The 26,292-nt window shown below is 42.4% G+C and overlaps 1 protein-coding gene across 1 annotated transcript in view; it reads right to left on the bottom strand.

Annotated features, from left to right (window-relative positions):
• Positions 1–1,281: 1,281 nt before the first annotated feature.
• The window catches only part of LOC126282384 (dipeptidase 1-like), a 123,295-nt gene continuing 98,284 nt past the window's right edge, over positions 1,282–26,292 (bottom strand). The window contains exons 7-10 of the mRNA XM_049982040.1: positions 22,820–22,904; positions 19,994–20,069; positions 13,370–13,508; positions 1,282–1,458 (exon numbers count right to left, since the gene is read on the bottom strand). Coding sequence (XP_049837997.1) covers positions 1,282–1,458; positions 13,370–13,508; positions 19,994–20,069; positions 22,820–22,904 — 477 coding nt within the window. The remainder of the gene's footprint in view (positions 1,459–13,369; positions 13,509–19,993; positions 20,070–22,819; positions 22,905–26,292) is intronic.

Here is a 26,292-nt window from a genome sequence, read left to right as displayed (position 1 = left end):
AAGTCGTTATCTGTCTTCAGAAAAAAAACTAGAACATAATATTTGCTTTATATGCACAATCAGAAACTAGTCGAACGCATCGTCATAAATTTTGTGCCGGCTGCATAACTCATATCTATTACACAGCTCGATGAAGCATCAACGTAAGATAACCCAACATATTGTTTCCTCAAGCTATGTAGCAAGATTGAGTTACGCTGCTTGCACAAAATTTATGACGATGTGCCCAACCAGTTGGTGATTGTAGAAGGGAAAAAAAATTATTCTCTGATCTTAAGACGACTAACAACTTTAGCCGAAACCAGTAACCAATAAAAATTATGAACTGGGATCTTGAAAAACAAAGCATTTTTTTCTGAATGCAATAAACGTAAACAATTGCAGAAAGTGTCCCTCCTGTTTGACCATGTCAAGTAACAATAGAAATACCTGTAGAGCCAACCATTACGTGATACATTAGGTGACGATTTAGTTCGTCAGGTAACACTGTTTCACAGTAGATTGCAGTAGTGGTGGACCTTGGAGCTTCTCTAGGTTATCACTGACAAAACTGAAAAACTTATATGGATATGGTATACTTATATATAGGCTTGAAAGAACAGACACCATATCCATATAAGTATATGGTTCTGACAATACCGGCCATGACCTTCTTCTTCTGTGCGAATGCACACATATTCTCCGAACTCTAAAGGGGCTTGGTAAGAATATCTTCCACGAACAATGAGTGTGTTGGAGTGGGACACAACGAATGTAGTGTGTGGACATACAAGGTGAGAATGTGGGTCTCGCGGGAGGCGTGCGCAAGATAGTCCCTGCAGTCGCACTGTCATCTATGTCCTCGGTGGCTGAGATGGATAGAGCGTCTGCCATGCAAGCAGGAGATCCCTGGTTCGAGTCCCGATCGGGTCACACATTTTCACCTGTCCCCGTTAATGTATATCAACACCCGTGAGCAGCTGTCGGTATTCATACAATTCTAATTTCGTTCTAAAGTGAGAAACGGCTCTATTCGGCGGAATATATGAAAGAAGACTGTAGTCGAGCAAAGCAGCATTACTGCGCGAGAAACTCGTAACGAAGATACTACGCAGTTCAAGTACTCAGTAAGTGTTGTTTGTAAATTCCTGTTATTTTGTCTGTCGTCTGCATGAAAGAGACAAGTAGCACAGTAGATCGTGTTTTGACTTCATAGGCCGATTTTGGTTAACGCCGCTGTGGCGGCGGTCGATGGGGTGGTGATGGAAGTGCGAGCATCCTGACGCTGAGGCGGGGCGGCGGCTAGTCGAAGAGCGACGCTCCGGCGTCGACGTCAGTGTCGTCGGCGGCGCCCCTCGACGGCTCACAACCGGCGGCGGAGGCGGCCGGCATGCGGCAGTATGTTCGCCCCAGCACGTCCTCTGCCGGGATGCGCTCCTCCACCGGCTGCTCACCGGCGACGGCCAGCTCGTCCCGCACCTGGGCACGGGTCACACAGAAACAGGTCACAAACTGCCGATACTAGCATAGAGGTACTCAGCAAGCAAGTACTTCTTACACTGAAGAGCCATAGAAACAGGTATAGGCTTACGTATCAGACACAGAGATATCCCAACAGCCAGATAAGACGCAGCGGTCGGCAACACCTATATAAGACATATGTCTGGCTCAGTTCTTAGATAGGGTACTGCTGCTACACCTTTCTCCTCTAGTGTTGAATCTATACATCGAAGCAGCAATGACTGATCAAAATGAAAGGCTTGAGAGTGGATTTAGAATCAGGATGAAAGGATATCAACGATTAGATTCGCTGATGAAATTTCTATTCTTAGTGATAGCGAAGAAGAATTAGAGGTTTGTGGAATGGAACGAACTTTCTAATGAGTACTGAATATTGGTTGAGAGTAAACCGGAAGGAAACGAAAGAAATGAGAAGCAGCAGAAATGAGAGTATCGAGAAACTTAACATCAAATTTAGTGGCCAAGTTGTAGACGTAGTTAAATAATCGTGCTACCTTCGAAGCAAAGTAACCCACGACGTACGAAGAAGAAAGGAAGGCATAAATCGCAGACTAGCACGGGCCATGAGGATATTCGTGGCCAAGAGGAGTCTACTGTTATCAAACATAGGCCTTAATTTGAAGAATAAATTTCCGCGAATGGACTTTGGAGCACAGCATTGTATGGTAGTGAATCATGGACAGTGGGGATACCGGAACAGAGGAGTGTCGAAGTATTTGCCATGTGGTGCAACACAAAAATGTTGAAAATTAGGTGGGCTGACAAGGTAACGAATGGGAAGAATCGGTGAAGAGAGGAACATATAGAAGAAAACTGAGGAGAAGAAGAAGAAGATGGTACAGAATGACAGGACATCGTGGAATAACCTCCATGGTACTAGAGGGAATTATGAATGGCAGGAAAATGTCGTAAAAGAGAGAGGTTGGAATACATCCAGCAAATAACTGACGATGTTGTGTGGAAGTGCTACTCTAACATGAAGAGAATGGCACAAGAAAGGAATTCGTGGCGCGCCGCATCAAGTCAGAAAACTAATGACAAAAAAGATCAGCATTCTACACCGTGGGGGCGGGGGGAGCTACTTCGCTGATATTTGGGTATGATTGTGAAATACATATACAGCTATAAGACAACAGCTAAGTTAGTGATAGGAAAAAATACTAACATGTATTTGCTATACTGACATGAAAGTGCGATATTAGCGGCAACTAGGAGCCTCTAGGTAGCACAGTCGTCAATTCAAAAGCGCCACTAGATGGATTTGCCATCACTATGAAGACAATTACTCAAAATACAGAATAAATCGAATAACAATTTATTTTTTCTGCTAGCAAATGAACACTAACTGAAGGTTGCAACTTTTTGTCATTGACATTTAACTTTCGATCTTAGGTCATGAGAATGGATTACTAATCTTTTTTCGTTAATATATATTTCGTACTAAGAAGGGGCAATATTATTAATCAAAGAATCTATAGTGAAAACATAACATGTAAATTACCCTAGTCCAGATTTGATGATTAGTTAATTAAAGGGAACTTGTTTTGACGTTTTGTGCAATCCTGAGTTATGATAAATAAATTTTAATGTTGTATTTGGTACCCTAGCTTTGCATTAACCACACAAAGATTCGTAAACATAGGATTTTGTTCTCTTTTTCTAGTAAAATAAAGAGGTATTAGCAATGAAACTCCCTGGCAGATTAAAAATGTGTGCCGGACCGAGACTCGAGCTCGGGATCTTTGCCTTTCGCGGGCAAGTGCTCTACCAACTGAGCTACCCAAGCACGACTTACGCCCCATCCTCACAGCTTTACTTCCGCCAGTACCTCGCCTCCTACCTTCCAAACTTTACAGAAGCTCTCCTGCGAATCTTGCACAACCAGCACTCCTGAAAGAAAGTATATTGCGCAGACATGGCTTAGCCACAGCCTGGGGGACGTTTCCAGAATGAGATTTTCACTCTGCAGCGGAGTGTGCGCTGATATGAAACTTTCTGGCAGATTAAAACTGTTTGCCGGACCGAGACTAGAACTCTTGACCTTTGCCTTTCGCAGGCAAGTCCTCTACCAACTGAGCTACACAAGCACGACTCACGCCCCGTGCTCAAAGCCTAGAACCGCGCGGCCAAAACAGCCGGCTCAACCGAAGTGGCTTTGCTCTGCTGGTGCCGCGAATGGCTGAAAGCAAAGGGAAACTACAGCCATGATTTTTCCCCAGAATATGCAGCTTTACTGTATGGTTAAATGGTAATGGCGTCCTCTTTGGTAAAATATTCCACAGGTAAAATAGTCCTTCACTCCTATCTCCGGGCGGGAACTATTCAGGCGGACGTTGTTATCAGGAGAAAGCAAACTGGCGTTCTACGGATGGGAGCGTGGAATGTCAGATCCCTTAATCGGGCTGGTAGGTTACAAAATTTAAAAAGGGAAATGGATAGGTTAAAGTTAGATATAGTGGGAACTAGTGAAGTACGGTGGCAGGAGGATCAAGACTTCTGGGCAGTGAGTACAGGGCTATATATACAAAATCAAATAACTGTATTGCAGGAGTAGGTTTAATGATGAATAAAAAAATAGGAACAAGTATAAGCTACTACGAACAGTATAGGGAACGCATTGTTGTAGCGAAGACAGACACGAAGCCCACGCCTACCGCAGTAGTACAAGTTTATATGCCAACTAACTCCGCAGTTGATGAAGACACTGAAGAAATTATTCAGATAGTTAAGGAAGACGAAAATTTAATAGTCATGGGGGACTGGAATTCGACTATACGAAAAGGAAGATAAGGAAAAGTAGTAGGTGAATACTGACTGGGGATAAGGAACGAAAGATGAAGCCGCCTGGTAGAATTTTGTACAGAGCATAACGTAATCATCGCTAACACTAGGTTTAAGAATGATGAAAGAAGGCTGTATAATTGGAAGAGGCCTGGAGGCAAGGGAAGGTTTCAGATAGATTATATAATGGTAAGACAGAGATTTAGTAACTAGATTGTAAGACATTGCCAAGGCCAAATGTGGACTTTGACCACAATTTACTGGTTATGAACTGTAGATTAAAACTGAAGAGCCGGCCGGTGTGGCCGAGCGCTTCAAGGTGCTTCAGTCTGGAACTGCGAGACTGCTACTGTCGCAGGTTCGAATCCTGCGTCGGGCATGGATGTATGTGATGTCCTTACGTTAGTTAGTTTTAAGTAGTTCTAAGTTCTAGGACTGATTACCTCAGAAATCCCCTAGTGCTCAGAGCCATTTGAACCAAACCTGAAGAATCTACAAAAAGGGAGAAATTTAAGGAGATGGGACCTGCATAAACTGAAAGAACCAGATGTTATAGAGAGTTTCAGAGAGAGCGTTATTGAACGATTTATAAAAACACGAGAAAAAAATACAGCAGAAGAAGAGTGGGTAGCATTGACTGATGATGTAGTGAACAGCAGCAGAGAATCAAATAGGCAAAAAGACGAGAGCTAGAAGAAATCCTTAGGTAATAGAAGAGATACTGAATTTGATTTATGAAAGAAGAAAATATAAAAATGCAGTAAATGAAGCAGGCAAAAAGGAATACAAACAACTCAATAATAAGATCGACAGGAAGTGTAAAATGGCTAAGCAGGAAAGGCTAAAGGACAAATTGTAAGTAGGCTGTTTAGGTTTTTTTATTGGTAACGCCGCCGCCACGTAGCGCTCTGTATGATAATCACTGGCTGTGCTGTGTGCAGCCTGTGACTGGTTTGCATTGTTGTAATACTTGCCGTTGTAGTGTTGGGCAGCGGCATCTGGATGTGAATAGCGCGTAGCGTTGCGCAGTTGGAGGTGAGCCGGCAGCAGTGGTGGACGTGGGGAGAGAGACAGCGGAGTTTTGAAATTTGTAAGAATTGGTGCGATGAACTGCTATATATATTATGACTATTAAGGTAAATACATTGTTTGTTCTCTATTAAAATCTTTCATTTGCCAACTGTGCCTGTCAGTAGTTAGTGACTTCCGTAGTTTGAATCTTTTATATAGCTGGCAGTAGTGGCGCTCGCTGTATTGCAGTAGTTTGAGTAACCAAGATTTTTGTGAGATAAGTGATTTGTGAAACGTATAGGTTAATGTTAGTCAGGGCCATTCTCTTGTAGGGATTACTGAAAGTCAGATTGCGTTGCGCTAGAAAAATACTGTGTGTCAGTTTAAGCACAACCTTGTATAATTTTTCTAAGGGGACGTTTCAAAATGTTAGGCTGTAAAAGCATGTATCACTACAGGTAAGATAGATATTGCCTACAGGAAAATTAAAGATACCTTTGGAGAAAAGAGAACCACCTGCATGAATATAAGGGCCTCAGATGAAAAACCCGTCGTAAGCAAACAAGGGGAAGCAGAAAGATGGAACGAGTGTACAGAGGTTCTATAAAAGGGCGATGTACTAAAGTGCAATATTATAGAAATGGAAGAGGACGTAGATGAAGATGAAGTAGGAGAAGAATTTGACAGATTACTGAAATACATAAGTCGGAACAAGGTCCCGTGAGTAGACAATATTCCATTAGAACTACTGATGGCCTTGGGAGATCCAGCACTTACAAAATTTTTCCATCTGGTGAGCAAGATGTATGGGAAAGGGGAAATACCCTCAGACTTAAAGAAGAAGGTAGTAACTCCAATCCCAATGAAAACAGGTGTTGACAGGTATGAAAATTACCGAACTATCAGTTTAATAAGTCACGGCTGCAAAATACTAAGACGAATTCCATACAGACGAATGGAAAAACTGGTAGAAACCGACCTCGGGGAAGGTCAGTTTGGAATTCCTGGAAGTGTTGGAACACACATAGTAATATTGGTCCTAGGACGTATTTTAGAACATAGATTAAGGAAACGCAAACCTACGTTTCTAGCATTTGTAGACTTAGAGAAAGCTTTTGACAATGTTGACTGGAATACTCTCTTTAAAATTCTGAAGGAGGCAGGGATAAAATATCGGGAGTGAAAGGATATTTACAATTTGGACTAAAACCTGATAGCAGTTTAAGAGTCGAGAAGCGTGAAAGGGAAGTAGTGGTTGAGAAGGGAATTAGTCAGACACCTCCGATGTTATTCAATTTGTATACTGAGCAAGCAGTAAAGTAAACAAAAGCATGATTTGGAGTAGGCATTAAAACCCATGAAGAAGAAATAAAAACTTTGAGGTTTGCCGACGACTGTGTAATTCTGTCAGAGACAGCAAAGGACCTGGAGGAGCAGCTGAACTGAAAATGAGCAGTGTCTTGGAAGGAGGATGTAAGATGAACATCAACAAAAGCAAAATGAATACAATGGAATGTAGTCGAATTAAATCAGGTGATGCTGAGGATATTAGATTGAGAAATCAGACACTTAAAGTGGAAAATGAGTTTTGTTTTTTGGGGAGCAAAATAACTGATGATGGTCGAAGTAGAGAGGATATAAAATGTAGACTGGCTATGGCAAGCAAAGTATTTCTGAAGAAGAGGTATTTGTTAACATGAAGTCTAGATTTAAGTACCAGGAAGTTTTCACTGAAACTATTTGTATGGAATGTAGCCACGTATGGAAGTGAAACATGGATGATAAATAGTTTAGACAAGGAAAGAATAAAAGCTTACGAAATGTGGTGCTACATAACAATGCTGAAGATTATATGGGTAGATCGCATAACTAATGAGGAGGTATTGAATAGAATTGGGGAGAAGAGGAACTTGGGGATCGGCTGGTAGGACACGTTATGAGGCATCAAGGGATCCCCAATTTAGTACTGGAGGGGAAGTGTGGAGGGTAAAAATCATAGGGCGAGACCAAGAGATGAATACGCTAAGCAGATTCAAGAATGTATGTTGCAGTAATTATTCGGAGATGGAGAGACTTTCACAGGATAGAGTAGCATGGAGAGCTGCATCAAACCAGTCTGTGGACTGAAGAACACAACAACATGTTTGTAATGTTAGCATATTTTGGGATATACAATGTTTTTTATACAAACAAGCATTCATCATCTACGAGTTCATTTCTGTTCTTCCCTCATATTGGTGTTTGAAATGAAAGTGTTTTTATAAGTAAAAATAAGCTATAAGATGGAAATTATGTTTCCTCTAAAGCTGTCTGCCTGATCTGCAAATATTTCATAGCCGGTCTCTTGACTGGCTTCGCCAAAAAATTTGAAATAAAAATCTTTCCCAGTTTTTCGAATTTCTAGTAATTTGTGTCTCAAATTTTTGCTAGTCATGTACCTTCCAGAATAAATTGTTATTCTGGAGCGGGATGTGCGCTGAATTATAACTTCCTGGCAGATTAGAACTATGCGTCGGACTGGAACTCGAAACTTAGACCAGCTGAACAATAAGAGCACGTCACACGGTCCTTAATCATATCTTTACTTCCGCTAGTACCTCATCTCGTACCTTCCCAACTTCACAGAAGATTTAAAGGCAGAAGATGAGATAATGGCGTAAGTAAAGCTGATTTAACTCTTTTCATGGCAATAGTCCCATTTCACAGCCATTTAGTAGAGGATGTAGCAGCTGTAGGAACTACGGAGTGAATTGAAGCAAGTGCAAAAGGGACGAAGAACTGAACTATAACGGGCGATCAGAAAGTTTTCTTTTGAGTCCGTTGCTGCACCGTATATGCACCGTCGGGCGACGCCAATGTGTGTATTAAAGCAACAGGACGTAGGCAAGGGATTAATATGGCACTCGTGTCTTTCTGACGTGCGTGTAGCAAATTGGATACCTGAACTATGCGTTCAAACAGGACAAATGTAATGTTATTCTTCCTTGGCTGCTGAAGGACGAACACTGCCAGACATCCATCGAAGAATGAAGAATGTGAATGAGGCAGCATGTCTGTCGTAAGCTGCCATTGTGGAATGGTGCGCCAAATTTCTTACTGGTCACAATTAGGCATAAGACGGCGTCGATCTGGAAGGCCAGCCTCAACTGGGGGACTCGAGCACCCGCCCTACAATCGATATCACCCTCCACCCCCCCCCCCTCCCCGTGCTAATCCCAGACCTCCAGTCTCTTAAAAAGGCTGTGAAGGTCGACAATTTCTCTTCCACGAGAATGTTCAGAACGCAGTTACAGACAGACTTCTTCATGAAGTAAGACATGGTGTTTCATCAAATGGACGTCTTCAACCTCGTATGTTGCTGGGATGATTTCCTCAGTATTAACTGCGATTATGCGTCATTAGTGCTGTGGCCTTCTCCATCAGGCACAACGACGCCTAGAGTATCAGCAACCAAACTGACAGCCTGCAGCCGCGGGTTGCCCGTTTCGCAGGCACACCGAAGCACTACACATCCGACAGGCAATATTGATGAACGGCCACGACAACAACAACACAGCAAAGACACCAGCGGCCACCAGGGGCCACTACCGGCCCACATAAACATAAGGAAGATGTCGCTGCAGATCCCGGAACTATTTTCACATGCCAAACTACATGATGGAAAATAGTTGGAGGTACTCATCTGCTGAAGCGCTATAAAGGCCAGCGCTCGGCCTTACATCGACAGTTCATCGACCGCAAGCAGACGTGGATAGCTGCTGCCCGGCAGCCCGGATAGGATCTTCTCGCTGATCTCTGGATTAGGCTTGGTATATCGGAGAAGTCTCTTTCGGAGACTAGTAGGAAATTATTTCAGTTGTTTTCTATATTATTCTTGTATGTAGTTGTGATTCGAAGACGGATCACTGTTTTGTGTTGGTGTTATACTTGTAGATTTTGTTTTGGTTAACTGAACAGCTCAATAAATTGTTTTCGGACTTCGATCTTTAGTTTCTGCTGCTTACGCAGACATAACAATTAGCATCTTGATTCCGGACTCTACTGCCTTTGCAGAGAAACTTTTGATCACCTCTTATACCTGGAACGAAACTGCGTCTGAACTACCCAATTTTAAAGAATGTTCAAAAAGGATGTACAGGGTGGAGAAAAAATGTGTCACGAAATTTTAACCCTGGATAGGTGATGCCAGTAGGAACCAAAATTACTAATGTTGTGTAGGTCGACAATGCACCATTTTTAAACGACGGAAACGTGGCACCAAGTCCTCCGGTAGGCTGTGGGACTACCCTGTTGCCGTTCGTCGGTTCACGGGCAGGGCTATGGTTGTCAGTTCACTCATACAAAAGTCCCTCGCCCCGTCACTGCCCCAATGTGGTATGAAAACGTGTTGAATAGGTCTTACTGTTTGTCTGCACCTCACATCAGAGACATTCATACATAAACTTCGCTTTGGAGCACACACACAAGTCAAAAAAAAAAAAAAAAAAAAAAAAGGTTCAAATGGCTCTGAGCACTATGGGACTTAACATCTGTGGTCATCAGTCCCCTAGAACTTAGAACTACTTAAACCTAACTAACCTAAGGACATCTCGCACATCCATGCCCGAGGCAGGATTCGAACCTGCAACCGGAGCAGACGCGCGGTTCCGGACTGAGCGCCTAGAACCGCGAGACCACCGCGGCCGGCCACACACAAGTCACCTGCGATTTAGTCTACAGTAAGCATGGAGGCACAGTATTCGTTTGAAGGACAACGAGATATGGTTTTTGTTTAGGGACTAGGCGAAAGTAATGCGCATGAAGCTCGACGGTTGTATGAGAAATGAGATGAAGCAAGACGCCACCCGCACACGAAAACATTTACAGCAATTCATCGGTGATTTGGCGATACAGGCTCGAAAGCGGGATACCATGGTGATGCTGGAAGACCTCGAACACGACAGGATGCTGTATTTGAAGAGACCTCGAGCACTTCGAGGAAGCACCTACGACAAGTACTGGAGCAGTTGGACACGACATGGGGTCAGTCATAAGTTAGTCTGGGAGGTTAGTCTGGGAGGTTTTGAGGGATGACGGCCAGCATCCATTTAGTTTCCACCTTATCCAATACCTAAATCCTGTTGTGGACTACGAACACAGGCTAGAGTTTTGCCGATGGTTCTGCGACGTGTTCCACGAGATCCAGACTTCCCCGCCATTCTGTCGTTCTCCGAGGAGTGCACCTCCCATCGCGATAGCGTTTACAACACTCGAAACGTTCATTACTGGGAAAGGGTAAAGCCTCACAGCACGTACTAACACGGACACCAAGAACAATTTTCGCTCAACATTTGGGCAGGCATCGTGGGTGACCATCTGATTGGGCCGGTCCGTCAACCTCTACGACCGAGCCCAATTACCTTCACTTTTTGCAAGAAACTCTACCCAGCCTGCTGGAAGATGTTGCCCTGGACATACGGCTACGAATGAGGTTGCAGCATGATGGGACGCGACCATACTTTTTCCTTTGGTAATTCATACAGGTTCTAATTCACCCACCCGGACGCGAACTAAATAGAAAGGAAGAGGAATTAATGTATCGCATTCTACATGCCGCCAATCACATCAGGGAAATGCCAGGAATCTTTGAAAAAGTTTGACGAAATACCGTTCGACGTTAACAAGCGTGTGTCGCGTCAGAGGGTTGCCAGTTCGAGCGCCTGCTTTAAGTAAACAATGCCTATAGTTCAATTCTTTTATCTTGGTGGTTCGCGCATGCCCGCTCAGACGCGGGAGATTGCTGCGTTGCAGTTGCACGCGCCAAGAGAAGCAGCGCCATAGTATAGTTCGCAAACTTACATTTAGGGGGGAGCGCACAGTTTATGAAATAAAGCCGCCACGACCGCATTAACCGTTTCGCTGCTACAGAGACATGCTCTCCGCATTCTGCGATGTGCGCGATTTTGTCATCATTGCACTGCTAGCCTGTGCAGACACATTGTGTTTCGACTGCTTTGACACAATATATCATTGGATTTCACAAAAACTATTTGGCCCAAAACTCTGATTTTTACACATCTTCTTGACTGATACCTTCCCCCCATAAATGACTTAATTTTGTTTCGATGTTCAACACAGTTATTGTGGAGCATTATATGTAGTATACCATGGCACGAAATTTTGAAGAGTTTGCACAGGTAAAAGTCCATAGCGTATCCTTTCCATATGGTCGATTGTAGTTGCTACTAGAAATTTCAAAAAATTACATTCAAACGAATAAAATTCATGAAGTAAGACACTTCGATATTGTTTTTAAATAAAGAAAATATTAAGTACCGAACACGGTCTGAACTCATAACCTTTCGCTTCACAGCTAAACACTTTAACCATTACGCTAACGCAGCTCGTCACTCATTTGAATTGACGGAACACTTTAAAATGTCGCGCAAAATACCGACAAACACTGTTGGTATGTTTATGAATTACACACGTTTCGTGCGAAGTACAACAGGAAATAAACAATTACCGCTGTTCTTTATTGCGAAAACGCGATTAGTGAGAATGATACAAACACCTTTCCTTGCTATCGCCTGAATTAGGAGGCTTATTGCTTGTTTGATTTAATTAATTAGTAGAATATGAAGCAAATGGTATAAAGAATGCTTTTTTCCAAACTTTCTATAAAAGAAAGTCTGCTATCAAGACATTACTTTTGTTCAATTACTTTACTTATGACTGAACGTTTGTAAAACTGAAGACACTCGTCCGTGCTCTGCACTGCAGTGGAGCTCTGGCAACGTCGTTCTCTGTTCATTGGCTGACTGTGTTTTGTGACGTCAGATGCGCAGAATGAACCTAAACTCGGCCGCCGTCATAAATGACGCGGACTTAAGCTACAAAAAAGGAGCTTTTCAGGGCCGACACAATTTGTAAAAGACTTTCTGTATGCGAACTAACAGCTATTGACGGGTTTTTTCCCGGTATGTCTTATCATGAAACTACAATGGATGTGTCGGAACCCCAGCGGATTCGCCCCCAAACCCGCAGAGTGGAGTGGTGGTGCGCTACCACCGAGCGTGCGGGCCACCATGGATACATCGCGGTCTCCGGCAGGCACACCATTCGCAGTCATGCGTTGTCCAAAGCATCCGGCAACAGGGAAATACCACGGCCAATCGGAGCACGTGGCGCCAAGTTTCCGTAGTTTAAAAATTGAGCGCTGTCGATCTACACAGCATTAGTAATGTTGGTTCCTACTGGCATCAGCTAGCTATGCAACTAACATTTAAATGATCTTGTGCAAATTCGCCAGATTTCAAACAACTCACAGCAAGATTAATCAGTAGAAAAATTATATCCAAAACTAACTTTTTTATTTCCTGATCTATAACGAAATGTTGTTAGTTAAAAAAATAGTGTTTCTTCATTAAGGAAACCACAGCGCCTGTTCATTAATGTGAATAATGTACAGGGTGGTCAGAAGCGGTCTGCATTGCTTGTAAGCTATTGTAGGGTAGGTTGTGCTGCGAAATAATTGTTAAGACAAACTCTCGATACGCAGCGTAATTTCCGAGTTAATTAGCATTGAAGTTACTCGCTCCGGCCGTTGCGCGCGCAAACTTAAGCGGCGTGCCATATACAATTTGTGTTGGTAGTTCTCATAGCGTAAATGATAGCACACATGACTGCTCAACCTTTGGCTCAAATTCAAACGTTACTACTGCCCCATGTCTCATTTTTTATCGCTCTCTTGTTCGGTTTTAGAAAACCAAACGAACAACACGTTTGGTGACACCGTCTGTGGCGGGATGAATGAATGTGCCTGCGCTAACTTCAATGCTATGTATCTCGGAAACGGGGCAACTATCGAATTTTTCCTTAACAATTATTTCTCAACCCGATGTACTCTGCAGCACACTTACGCGCTTTTCAAATTCTTCCTGACCACCCAGTATAACTAACGCGGGTTTTTTTCAAATCAGTTTTCGAATAGCCTGTGGCTCCCAAACTTTCGGTTGGCGGTCATCCCTGCCTGGCCTAGAGCAAAGCGCACATCACAACAGCTGCAGTCACTCAGGCAGAGAGCCCGTCAACTGACCCGCTCGACCTCGCGCAGCACTCGGACCAGGTTGAGGCCGGCGAGCTTCCGCAGGTCCTCCTCAGTCCAGCCGCCACGGGCCATCAGCTCCGCCAGCAGGTGGGGGTACCGCGACACGTCCTCCAGACCCAGCGGCGTGCTGCAACACCAGTCCTGCTACAAACAAAATGCTACGAACGATACAATGAATATAAACTAGGCAACTAGACAACTAAAAAGTAATCGTTGAAAATGGTCTGACAAGGGGGCATGTGGTAATCATACATTCGTAATTTTTTATATGTATGGTAAGTAAAGTTCAGAACCCAAATATACCTCTCCCATATAATTTCGGTGCAACTCTAATTATCGAGAAAATCAATTTTGAACATTCTCGACCATCTTAAATACACGCCAAAATAAAGAAGATATTTTTCGACTAGCAGTGTGGTTCTGTGAAAGAATGCTTGCTCGCTGTGTAGGGGAGCCTGGGCTCTACTCCAGGTGGATTCGAATTTGTAAACAAAGGCGAATGTTCTACGAGCCTGTTTTAACTTCTCTGTTTGTTCAGTCCTTCCTACAGTAACTTCTTTTCCGATTTCTTCACATTTTTCCGGCAGCCTTTTAGCCTTTGCTTCCCCGAACTTCCTATTTATTTTTTTCATTTTTGTACTTTCTTCTTTCATCAATCAATTGGAACACTTGTGTTACACGAGGTTTCTTCGCGATCTCCTTCTTTATACCTGTGTTTCTCTTTGGAACATCCGTGATTTTTTTTTATAGTTGTCCACTCTTTTTCAAGTGAACTGTTTTCTGCGGTATTCCATATTGGAGCATCCACATCTTTTGCGAATTTGAAACGCATCTTATCATTCCACAACACTTCAGATTGCCACTTTCTTCCTCACTGGGGCTTCACGACGTTTCTTTTGATCTCCAGTCTACTCTTCACAATTAGTAAATTATGATCTGAGTCTATATCTGCTCTTGGCTACACCTTAAAAGGGTACGTCTTAAAACCCATTATCTGATTGGGAAATATTTGCCGACCTCCACGTAATGAAGCTGAAATGATCCCATGTCTCTGGGCCTTTCCCAATATATATCGGTCTCTTGTCATCGTTAAACTATTACTAGTTGAAATTTATTGCAGAGCTCAGTTAGCCATTCTCATCCATCATTCATACTAGCATGTTCATATTCTCCAATAAGTCTCTCTACTCCACCCTTACAGCCGCTTCTCGATCCTCCTGGTTTTTTAGTTTTTCAGCTCCATTTACACACTGAATTATCCTTTCAATATCCTGATAACTGTACTTTATCTGTCTACTCCTTTTCTGCTTGCGAAGTCGGCATGTATACGTGAACTATTGTCGCCGTTGACTGGCTGTCGTATATGATTAGAAAACTCCAGTCACTGAACCGGTCACAGTAAAACAAGACCGCGCTGATGGGAAATGAATTGCGGCGTAGCAATGCGGCACAACGCGGGTGTAATTTGTGTACCGTGTTTGATCTACACCGACACGATAAAACGCAGCAAATTCTGAATGTAAGTCGTTCGGCAATGTCGGAGCAAAATGGACGAAAATGATATGGATGTAATATAATTTCTTTGTTATGTGAGGGAAAAGACTATAAGTGTATGTACGTCAATGTTGGTGGATTCGGATTCAAATGGTTCAAATGGGTCTGAGCACTATGGGCATTAACATCTGTGGTCATCTGTCCCCTACAACTTAGAACTACGCAAACCTAACTAACCTAAGGACATCACACACATCCATGCCCGAGGCAGGATTCGAACCTGCGACCGTAGCTGTCACGCGGTTCCAGAATGAAGCGCCTAGAACCACACGGCCACACCGGCCGGCGGTGGCTTCGGAAAGGATAGCGATACTCCGATCTTTTTACGGTCAAATTTAGCAACAAAATTGGAAACAAGTACTTTGAATAAAACAGGCTTAAAGGAATTACCGGGCACGAGATTTCGATTGCCTCACGAGACTGTTGCCGACGAAGCTTTTCCTTTAAAAACCTGTTTGATGACCAATCGAAAAAAGTATTCGGTTACAGACATAACAATACTCTGAAAAGCTTCAGAAAACGATTTTGGAATTTTGTGCCAAACATTTAGGATTTACTGTCTCAATTCTGAGCAGGTAGAGAACATGATCATTGTCACTTCTCTCAGATGCGATACCGTGTTATTTGGGAATGAAAAGATTGAGGAGATATAATTACGAGGCTTTCCAAGTATAGGATGCAATTTCGTAAGTAATGCAATCCAGATACGGGAAACGTTCAAAGTTTATTTCAGTTCCCCGTAAGACAGAAAACTCTGGCAAAATGACATGGTGAAGAGGGGATATCGCCGAAGAGAAAATAAGTAGTGAAAAATGTAATCATAAGCATGTAGTCACAAAACATACAGACCGAATCGTCCGTATCACAAAATAAAATCAAAATAATTCCTAGGTACACGTACGTTTACTCCAGTTTCCTTGGAATTTCATTCGAAATAATGCTTTCCTGGTACCTTTCATATAATGTTCATTTCGAAGGTCGTATAACTCCGGATATTCACTTATACATACAATTAGCTTTTCGTCATCTAACGCTAATTTGGTGAACAAACTTTCATTTCGCAGGTCAAAATAGCTGCGATTTGAATGAGATGCAATATTTGGACTCTTGCTATACCACACCAGACGACAACGGAACTACGTAACTCGACGCAGCTTATCGAAGTCAGCCAGTTGGTCAAATTTGCTGGCAGTGCTGCGCCTCGCAGCTCCGCTGACACGTAGTGCGTTGTGTCTCAAACGTTTCATACAAACAGTGTTACGCCGTGTCGTACCGCGCCATTCTGCTGCAGTGCGGTTCTAGCCAGTGAAGTCTTAACTAACTTTCCGCCCAACCCTTCCATTCGTACCAGATCCTACTCCCAACCAAATTTTCTGCCTCCGTTGATATTAACCTATATTCGTCTGATAATCTTTCCGTTTCACTTCACTGACTCGTGCTGTATCAAGATTGAGCCTTTGACTTTCCTGTTTTAGAGTCTTTTACATTCCTTATCACGTTAAAATTTCTTACATTCCACGTTCTGACGCATGGAATGTTACCCCGTCGTTGTTTATTCCATCTGTTTCTCTTGTTCTCCTTCGCCTTGATAGTTCGCCTCCGGGGATCACAAAGGGTCACTAATCCAGAATATTTTGTCAATGGAGAGATCGTCATGAAACTTTCTCATTTACGGGCCACAAGTCCCGTAGATACACATCTTGTGTCTTTAATGCAATGTTTTCCATTTTCTGCACCGTCGTACGTTGATCAGTACTGATTCATCCGCTCTTTAAGGACAGTTTCCCATTCCGAGTGCCACAGACTGCCCTCAAACTCCGCATCTTGACACTCTATGACAACAACGTCGGCAGAACGAAGCTGATTTGTTTCGGAAGTCTCTGTCCGCCATTCCTGATGTTTCCTTTACTCAAAATTTCAGCAGTAGCTATATTCCAACTCTGGACGTAGGATATTTCGATTCCACCCCTGGACCACGATCTATAGTCTTGATTCTTCGGATAAAGGCTCTCAAAATCTGTACAACAGCGTTTCGAGAATTAAGCAGCCTTTTTTCTAAGGGCTACGAACTAACTACACCGATCATTTCTGTTACACTCTCCCCTCCGCTGTAACAACCTGTTACGATCGTAGCAGCGCGTTTCAGAACTGTTTTGAATTTTGTTCTCATGGCTACATGCTCACCACTAGCTTTGTAATCAGACTCTATCAGTTTCCTTCTCTATGATACGGACATTTAACCAGTTCTAAAGAGAGCTGCCATTCATTACACCAAATGGGAATCTGGCACCTTCCTTTCCTTTCCTCTTCAGCTGAGAGTATAATATCTCCAATAAAATGTTCTTCCTTTCCTTTTCTTTCCAGCTAGAATTACAACATATCCAACGTCTCCAATCATTTATTGTGGGGTTTAACTTGAATTTAGTTCCATATAATATGGCTAATCATCTGAATACCTTAATTCTTTTTAGGTACAGCAATAATTATTGTTGCTGATGTGAAGTATGCTTGTGTATCAACATCCAATTCCACTGTAAATATATGATGTGCTCATACGATAAATCCTATTAATCCAATTACTGTATGTATTCCAATGTCTGCCCTCCTCCACAAGTTTTGAATCTACGGCTTGCCCTGTAGAGTCCACTGAGAAGTAGCTAGGAAAATAAGGTTCTACTTCTCCGAGACGATGAGGTTAATACAGACCCCTAAAATCATTAGGGGAAGTGGCAACAAAACGACTATTCACGTTGGTGTGTAGAATATATGAGTCTGGCGACATACCATCTGACTTTCGGAAAAGCATCATCCACACAATTCCGAAGACGGCAAGAGCTGACAAGTGCGAGAATTATCGCACAATCAGCTTAACAGCTCATGCATCGAAGCTGCTTACAAGAATAATATACAGAAGAATGGAAAAGAAAATTGAGAATGTGCTAGGTGACGATCAGTTTGGCTTTAGGAAAAGTAAAGGCACGAGAGAGGTAATTCTGACGTTACGGCCAATAATGGAAGCAAGGCTAAAGAAATATCAAGACACGTTCATAGAATTTGTCGACCTGGAAAAAGCGTTCGACAATATAAAATGGTGGAAGCTGTTCAAGATTTTGAAAAAAGTAGGGGTAAGCTATAGGGAGAGACGGGTCATATACAATATGTACAACAACCAAGAGGGAATAACAAGAGTGGACGATCAAGAACGAAGTACTCGTATTAAGAAGGGTGTAAGACAAGGCTGTAGCCTTTCACCCCTACTCTTCAATCTGTACACCGAGGAAGCAATGATGGAAATAAAAGAAAGGTTCAGGAGTGGAACTAAAATACAAGGTGAAAGGATATCAATGATACGATTCGCTGATGACATTGCTATCCTGAGTGAAAGTGAAGAAGAATTAAATGATCTGCTGAACGGAATGAACAGTCTAATGAGTACACAGTATGGTTTGAGAGTAAATCGGAGAAAGACGAATGTAATGAGAAGTAGTAGAAATGATAACAGCGGAAAACTTAACATCAGGATTGATGGTCACGAAGTCAATGAAGTTAAGGAATTCTGCTACCTAGGAAGTAAAATAACCAATGACGGACGGAGCAAGGAGGACATCAAAAGCAGACTCGCTATGGCAAATAGGGCATTTCTGGCCAAGAGAAGTCTACTAATATCAAATACCGGCCTCAATTTGAGGAAGAAATTTCTGGGGATGTACGTCTGGAGTACAGCATTGTATGGTAGTGAAACATGGACTGTGGGAAAACCGGAACAGAAGAGAATCGAAGCATTTGAGATGTGGTGCTATAGACGAATGTTGAAAATTAGGTGGACTGTTAAGGTACGGAATGAGGAGGTTCTACGCAGAATCGGAGAGGAAAGGAATATGTGGAAAATACTGATAAGGAGAAGGGACAGGATGATAGAACATCTGCTAAGACATGAGGGAATGACTTCCATGGTACTAGAGGGAGCTCTAGAGGGCAAAAACTGTAGAGGAAAACAGATATTGGAATACGTCAAGCAAATAATTGAGGACGTAGGTGGCAAGTGATACTCTGAGATGAAGAGGTTAGCACAGGAAAGGAATTCGTGGCGGGCCGCAATAAACCAGTCAGTAGAAGAAAAAAAAAAAAGAAAAGAAAAGAGACAGAAGGCTTCATCGTACTGGAAAAGAACTGGATTCGCTGCTGATTTTTCAAAGGAACCGTCCTATAAGTCGTTTAAGTGATTTAGGAATAATACGCAAATTCTTGTTATGAATCTCTGTACGGGGAATGACAGGTTGTTCATCTTTCATCCAACAGTAAAAACTGGATACGGTAGCAATATCAGTTACTGGAAACGGTAGTGTGCAGGTGGTGAACCGACGTAGCAGTAGATGTCCTTTATAAATGATATTACAGATGAACCGCATGGTAGAAAACAAGTACCATTTGTCAGGAGGAGTTGTGATTTCGATCTCCGATAATGTGGTAGGGCAATATCTTCACGTGTTACAGCTGCAAAAATGAATTAAATGCAGCATACTGTTTGAGGCTACATAACAGTACTGGATTTCCAATTTTTATTGAGAGGTTCAGAAATTTGCACGCTGCTGCGATCGTTAGCGACCCAATAAGACCGTAGGTATTTGTGGCAAAGGTCTTTTGCTGAAACGATGGGTAATGTACTTTCGAAGGTATTGTTCAGCTCTACAGTAACCCATCCTTATGCGAATGATCACTAAGTGTCCAGTTCAAATGAGCCTCTTTGGAAAAGACGATTTATTACTGTTTTGAATCATATACATAGTGTTGAGTCCTTATGGTCGGACGCTTCTTTTATAGTGTGCTACGGATATCCTTTACAAGGATATCACAGTGAAATATCCTTTATAAGGGTACCACAGCGCATTAGTAAAGAATCAAAGGCAGCTCACTGCGACGAAATTTAATTCAATGCAGTACGACTATACTTACAGTATTAGACAAGTTATGAACATCACCAACAATGTACGTGTAGCTGTCGTCAAACAACCAGTAATATGTGGTATATTAACGCTGTGTTGGCATCTAGCTACTCACATGTTGATTCCATCATATCCAGCTCCGAGGCCGACGTGATCTATGCCCGCCACCGAGCGAATGTGTTGTATGTGAGCTGAAAACACAGGCAGAGAAAAGATACAAATTACTGATAACAGAAGTACGCCAACAAGATAATCATTTAATATCGTGGGAGGTATGGAACCTGCAACTTTATTGTTGAGATATTTCACATCAGGTGCAGAAAAAATTTCAAGTGCCAAAAGACATGATACATTACGTCTGAAACTATAACGGAAGAAAATACAGGGAAGGCGATAGGACAGGAAAGAAAAGAAATTACAGATGCTACAAATTCGGCGGGAGGGGAGAAAGAAATTGTTAATACAAGAAACAAATGAAAATTTACGAACATACTTAAAATACGAGGATTTGTTGACATTTTTCCGTACGCATTATGTTAACTGTATCATATGTGATGTCTACGTAGTATTACTCCAACTAACAAACAGAATAACAAGAGCACTGAAGAGCAGAAACTTGTGAGCAATACGGAATGCAGCAGCGACTGTGCGTAGCATGAATTAAACGAGATGTGGTATCGACAGCAGCGATGCCACGACATAGTTCCAAAGATTGGAACTACCACTACCACGAGACACCGACGACAGCGCACTCTAGATGGTGCTGTGCAGATTCAGCCCATTTCATCAGGTGTAGCCAGCCAGGAAACTTCCCTGCAGCTTTGTTCTACATACGACGAGTGTAAGACTTCGCATCCGTACAAAGTTATGTATTCTTCCTGCACCGGTAAACCACTTTTACTCACTGCAGTACCGACGTAATTTTCCTGCTCCCTCCAGGGGGGGATACAAAACGAGTCACTGGTTGATTTCAGGAAGTATGTGACACCAAATGTATACGCACAGCCCACTCAATTCCTGTGCACTGCGGGCCGATGGTTCGTAGGCACGGAGCTGCCGTCCAGTAACGTCCCAGATACCTTCCATTAGGTCCAGAAGATTAATGACCAAGACGTCAACGCGAGTGCACTATCACGCTCCTCAAACCACCGTAGCATGTATTGACCTGTTGACATTCACAGTTATTCTGCTGTAAGATGCGTCACCATCAGGAAAGACAACAATACGTGAAAGAATTCAAGTGATTTCCAATAATGTTCACTAAGTCCACAGCTGTCACGATGCTTTCCATTACTACTATAAGCCTCACGGAGGCCCAGCAGAACAGTTCCGAGTGCGTCAAACTGCACCGAATGGCCTGCACCCGAGGCACGGTGCATGTTCCGTGCGGCCGTTCGCCTGGAAGAAGAAACAAGAAACTTCATGCGCACGACCATTGATTGGTCCATAATCGATTATCCCGTGACTACTTCCAGCGTAATTGACGATGCCGTTGGGTCAAAATGCCGCGGAGCCCCGTATTCAACCTTGTGCGCTGAAAAGAGAACACCGGAACACTTGTTCCTCCACCAGCATTGCAATCCGTTATCAGATCTTTTACAGACAGCCAACATTTGCATCGTTGTGTAACTACTTTCAGTACATTACAGACACAAAGATAAATGAGGGCAAGAAATCAAACAAAATGCTGTTTCTCTATTACGATCCACCCGAGACCACGGATCCCTGCCAAATATCCCTGAACAACTTCCAAAGTTTAGTCGCTGCAGTTCAGGTTCATCATGTATGTATTTTGGACGTTCGTTTAAAATGTGGGCAAGCTCTAAGTCCTTTTCATCGACAAGGATTCAGTTACTTCGTAAATACAGGTAATGCCACTTATTTAATACGGAGTCAATCAAGTTTTCTGAGAGCAAACAGGGGTCCCGATCAAGGTAAGTGTTTCTTCACTGCAACAGCATAGATTAAGGTTCTCATTAAGCTGCGTTAGTGGTTTTCAGTACAGGACACGTTCTCAGACCAAGCAAGGTCTAAATCTCGCATCAGCCATCCTTATGTAGAATCTCTGTGGTTTCCTAAACCACCTGATCCGAATGCCAAAGTCCTCCCTAAAAGCTTCAGTTCACCCTATCGACTGTGCGACGGGGTTCCTGAAACATGCTTTAATCGGTTGAACCTAGTGCAATGTGAATGCCAATGTGACAAGGTGCTTCCTAAGAGCAGTCTACGGCCTGTATCTTTCGCCACTCTTGTCCATTACTAACATCTGTCCCTACTCAAATGACAGCATCGTTAGTACGACATCAAACTTTAACATTCCTTATTTTCAGCATGCGTAGTCTACATATCCACAAGTTCCTGCCTCAGAGCTCGCTAGTGTTCAACATTTAGTGCACTTGCGAAACTCGCCAACAAAAGCACACTCTGTAAATGGGTTTTGCTCGCTCTCTCTATCAAGGGCTAAATAATATGACACTACCACATTTTAGATTAACTACAGATTGTGCCACTCGGTAAGTATGAGACTGCAAATTTCGTTACTATTACAAGATATGTGACATTTTTATGTAGTTGATGAGAATGATAACGACACCACAAAGTCCTGTTTTAGTGTCTCCGAAACGATAGTTATATGACTCTGTATTCACTAACCCATAACAGGCACTTAGCGCATTCAGTCTGGGTGTCCCAAACTTGCGTTTTCATTTAGTCCTTTTTATTCATCTTTCCATCGTACTTTACTCCGTGCGTGAGTGCCCATATTTGAACATAAATAAATATTTTAATTTCCTGGAAGCGCGCGCCAACAGTATGTATTGTTTTCTTGCATTTCCGACTTTGCCGTGCTTCTATTTGGTAGAGGAAATGAACAAATAACTCAGCTTTCAAATGATGTCGCAGGTGCTGCGTGTCGCTCGCCATTTCGCCATGTTTTACGTACCTGCGACATCCACCAGCGATGCGGACTCGCTGCAGCTGACGAAGTGCGGGTAGAACGCCACCATCACGATTCCTCCGTTCGCTTTCTGCACAGAAAACATCAGGCTCATAAATTAGCACAGAATTCTCTGCGAACAAACTAAGTGCTCCACCGTATGGCACAAAGTCACTGCAAAAACGATCGGTATTGTAAATTGTCGCAGCTGCGTTGGGAAAGAACCAGAGCTCCAGGTCCTAATAGAAAGCACTGAAGTTCAAATAGTTATAGGTACAGAATGCTGGCAAATGCCGAAAATAACTTCAGTTGAAAATTTTCAAACGGTCTAAAAGTGTTCAGAAAGGCTCTGAGCCCTACCTGACTTAACAAACTGTTCAGAAAGGATAGATCAAATACAGTTGGTGTTAGAGTATTTATTACTATCAGAAATAGTTTGCCTTGTAGTGAAATTGAAGTAGATAGTTCCTGCGAAATAGTATGGGTAGATGTTATACTTAACAATCGGACTAAACTATTAATTGGATCGTTCTACCGATGACTCAGAAGATACAGTTGCTGAACAGTTCAAAGAAAATTTGAGTCTCATTTCAAATAGGTACCCCACTCATACAACTGTAGTCGGTGACGACATTAATCTACCCTCTATATGCTAGAAAAATTACACGTTTAAAGCCGGCGGCAGGCATAAAACGTCATCCGAAGTTACACTGAATGTTTTCTCAGAAAATTATTTTGAACAATGTGCCCACTCGCAGCGTAAATGGTTGCGAAAGCATACTTGACCTCTTAGAAACAAATAATCCCGGACAAATAGTGAGTATGGTGACGAATACGGGGATTAGCGACCACAAATCAGTTGTTGCAGGGCTGAATACCGTCACACCTTAAAGCAACAAAAAGAAACGCAAATTACATCTGTTTAAAAAAGCTGATAAAAATTTTCTTAATGCCTTTTTAAGAGACAGTCTTCACTCCTTCCGATCTGATCACGTAAACGCATAAATGCTGTGGAATGTTTCCAAAGAGATAGTATCCACGACATTTGAGTTATATATACCACATAAATTAATAAGTGGTGGTACTGCCCCACTATTATACACAAAACGGATCAGATCTCTGTTGCAGAAGCAACGAAAAAGCATGCCAAATTTAAAAGAACGCAAAATCCCCAAGACTGGCAAAGTCTTGCAGAAGTTCGAAATATAGTGCGTACGTCAATGCGAGATGCTTTCAGTAATTTCCAGAACGAAACAGTCTGGAAATCTGGCAGAAAACCCAAAGAGATTCTGGTCATACATAAAGCACACCAGTGGCAAGACTCAGTCAATACCTTCACTCTGCAACAACAACGCTGAAGTCAACTGATAACAGTGCCACTAAAGCGGAGTTATTAAACAAGGTTTTCTCAAACTCCTTCACCAAAGAAGACGAATTAAATGCTTCTGAATTCCAATCAAGAACAACTGCCAAGATGAAAAACACAGATCTCCTCCGTGTCGCAGAGCAGCTTAAATCACTTAATAAAGACAAGGCTTCCGGTCAAGATTGTATACCAGTCACGTTCCTCTCAGACTATGCTGAGACAATAGCTCCATATTTAGCAATTATATACAACCGGCTTCCGGTCAAGATTATATACCAGTCACGTTCCTCTCAGAGTATGTTGACACAATAGCTCCATATTTAGCAATTATATACAAGTGTTCTCTTACAGAAAGATCCGTACCTAAAGAGTGGGAAATTTCTCAGGTCACACAAATACCCAAAAAGGGAAGTAGGAGTGATCCACTGAATTACAGGCCCATATCACTAACGTCGATTTGCAGAAGCTTATTCGAACATTATCAGGTAGTCAGCACAGATTCAGAAAATATCGTTCTTGCGAAACCCCTAGCCCTTTATACTCATTAAGTAATTAGTTCTATCGACAGGAGATGTCAAATTGATTCTATATTTTTAGATTTCCAGAAGGTTTTCGACACCGTTCCCCACAAGCGTCTTCTACCCAAACTGCGTGCATTTGGAATATTGTACCGCGGCACGTTATTGCGAGATAACATTCGTTACAGTAAGGCATGCAGCCGTCTAGTGGAGGACATGAAAAGGGTTGTTACAGCTAACGTTCTTGCAATTATTTTTTAGGGAAACATTGTGCATATCGTCCAGCCTTGGGGAGTATGCAAAGACATTTGTCTTGTCTAGGGACGCTTTGCAGAAACACAGGGAAGTTTTAGATTGTTAAATTCAGTCAGAGCCCAGCGACGGTTTGTCAGGTCAACAGGTAAGAGCGGCGACGGAGCACACAACAGGCGACAACCTCTGACAGTGTCGCTGCATTCTGCGAAAGGTAAATGACGCATTGCTCAGGCCTTGTTGAAGTCACCAGCAGGAGTTCACTTCAAGCCGGCATTATATTGGAGTAATAATTTGCATTCCTTCGCATTCTTGTGAGCCACGTAATTCATTTGAGGTCTTGAGGTTTCAATTTGAGGAAGCGATCCCGCAGATAGGAATTATTACCCAGGTGCAGCAGTTTAGTTAATATTGTCGCAGAACGCAATTTTTGTTTTGATAGCAATATTAATTGCAATACTTTTAGTAGATTTGTGGTATTAAGTTGCTAATGATCTTAATCAATGTTTTCCTTGTGCTTATATTTTATGAGATCTTCCTAGTTCGTATATGATTTTCCTAAGATTACCATTTTCGCATCTTGAACCCAAATGTTTATGGTAATTCCTGTAATAATTTTTTTTGTACAGGGAGCAGACTGTTGTTTGTCCTAAAGTAGAGTCCCCCCCCACCACCACCACCACCACTCCCCTTACTCACTGACATACACGGTGATCATAAAGTCAGTATAAATTTGAAAACTTGATAAACCACGGAATAATGTAGATAGGGAGGTAAAAATTGACACACATGCTTGGAATGATATGGGGTTTTATTAGAACCAAAAAAAAAAAAAAACTTCACAAAATATCCGACAGATGGCGCGTGAAACATCTCTTGCGCTCGTCGTTTGGTGTGCTCAGCCGCCACTTTCGTCATGATGGCCTCCCAGGTCCGCAAACCTCAGTCCGTGTGATTATTGGCTTTGGGGTTACCTGAAGTCGCAAGCGTATCGTGATCGACCGACATCTCTACGGATGCTGGAAGACAACATCCGACGCCAATGCCTCACCATAACTCTGGACGTGCTATACAGTGCTGTTCACAACATTATTCCTCGACTACAGCTATTGTTGAGGAATGATGGTGGACGTATTGAGCATTTCCTGTAAAGAACATCATCTTTGCTTTGTCTTACTTTGTTATGCTAATTATTACTATTTTGATCAGATTAAGCGCCATCTGTCGAACATTTTTTGAACTTTTGTATTTTTTTGGTTTTAATTAAACCCCGTGTCATTCCAAGCATGTGAGCCAATTTGTACCTCTGTATCTACATTATTCTGTGATTTATTCAGTTCTCA

The sequence above is a fragment of the Schistocerca gregaria genome, chromosome 7, assembly GCF_023897955.1.
Source record: "Schistocerca gregaria isolate iqSchGreg1 chromosome 7, iqSchGreg1.2, whole genome shotgun sequence".
NCBI classification, from domain to species: domain Eukaryota; kingdom Metazoa; phylum Arthropoda; class Insecta; order Orthoptera; family Acrididae; genus Schistocerca; species Schistocerca gregaria.
Note: the sequence above shows the minus strand (reverse complement) of the source record. Positions and strands in the feature narration are given on the sequence as shown.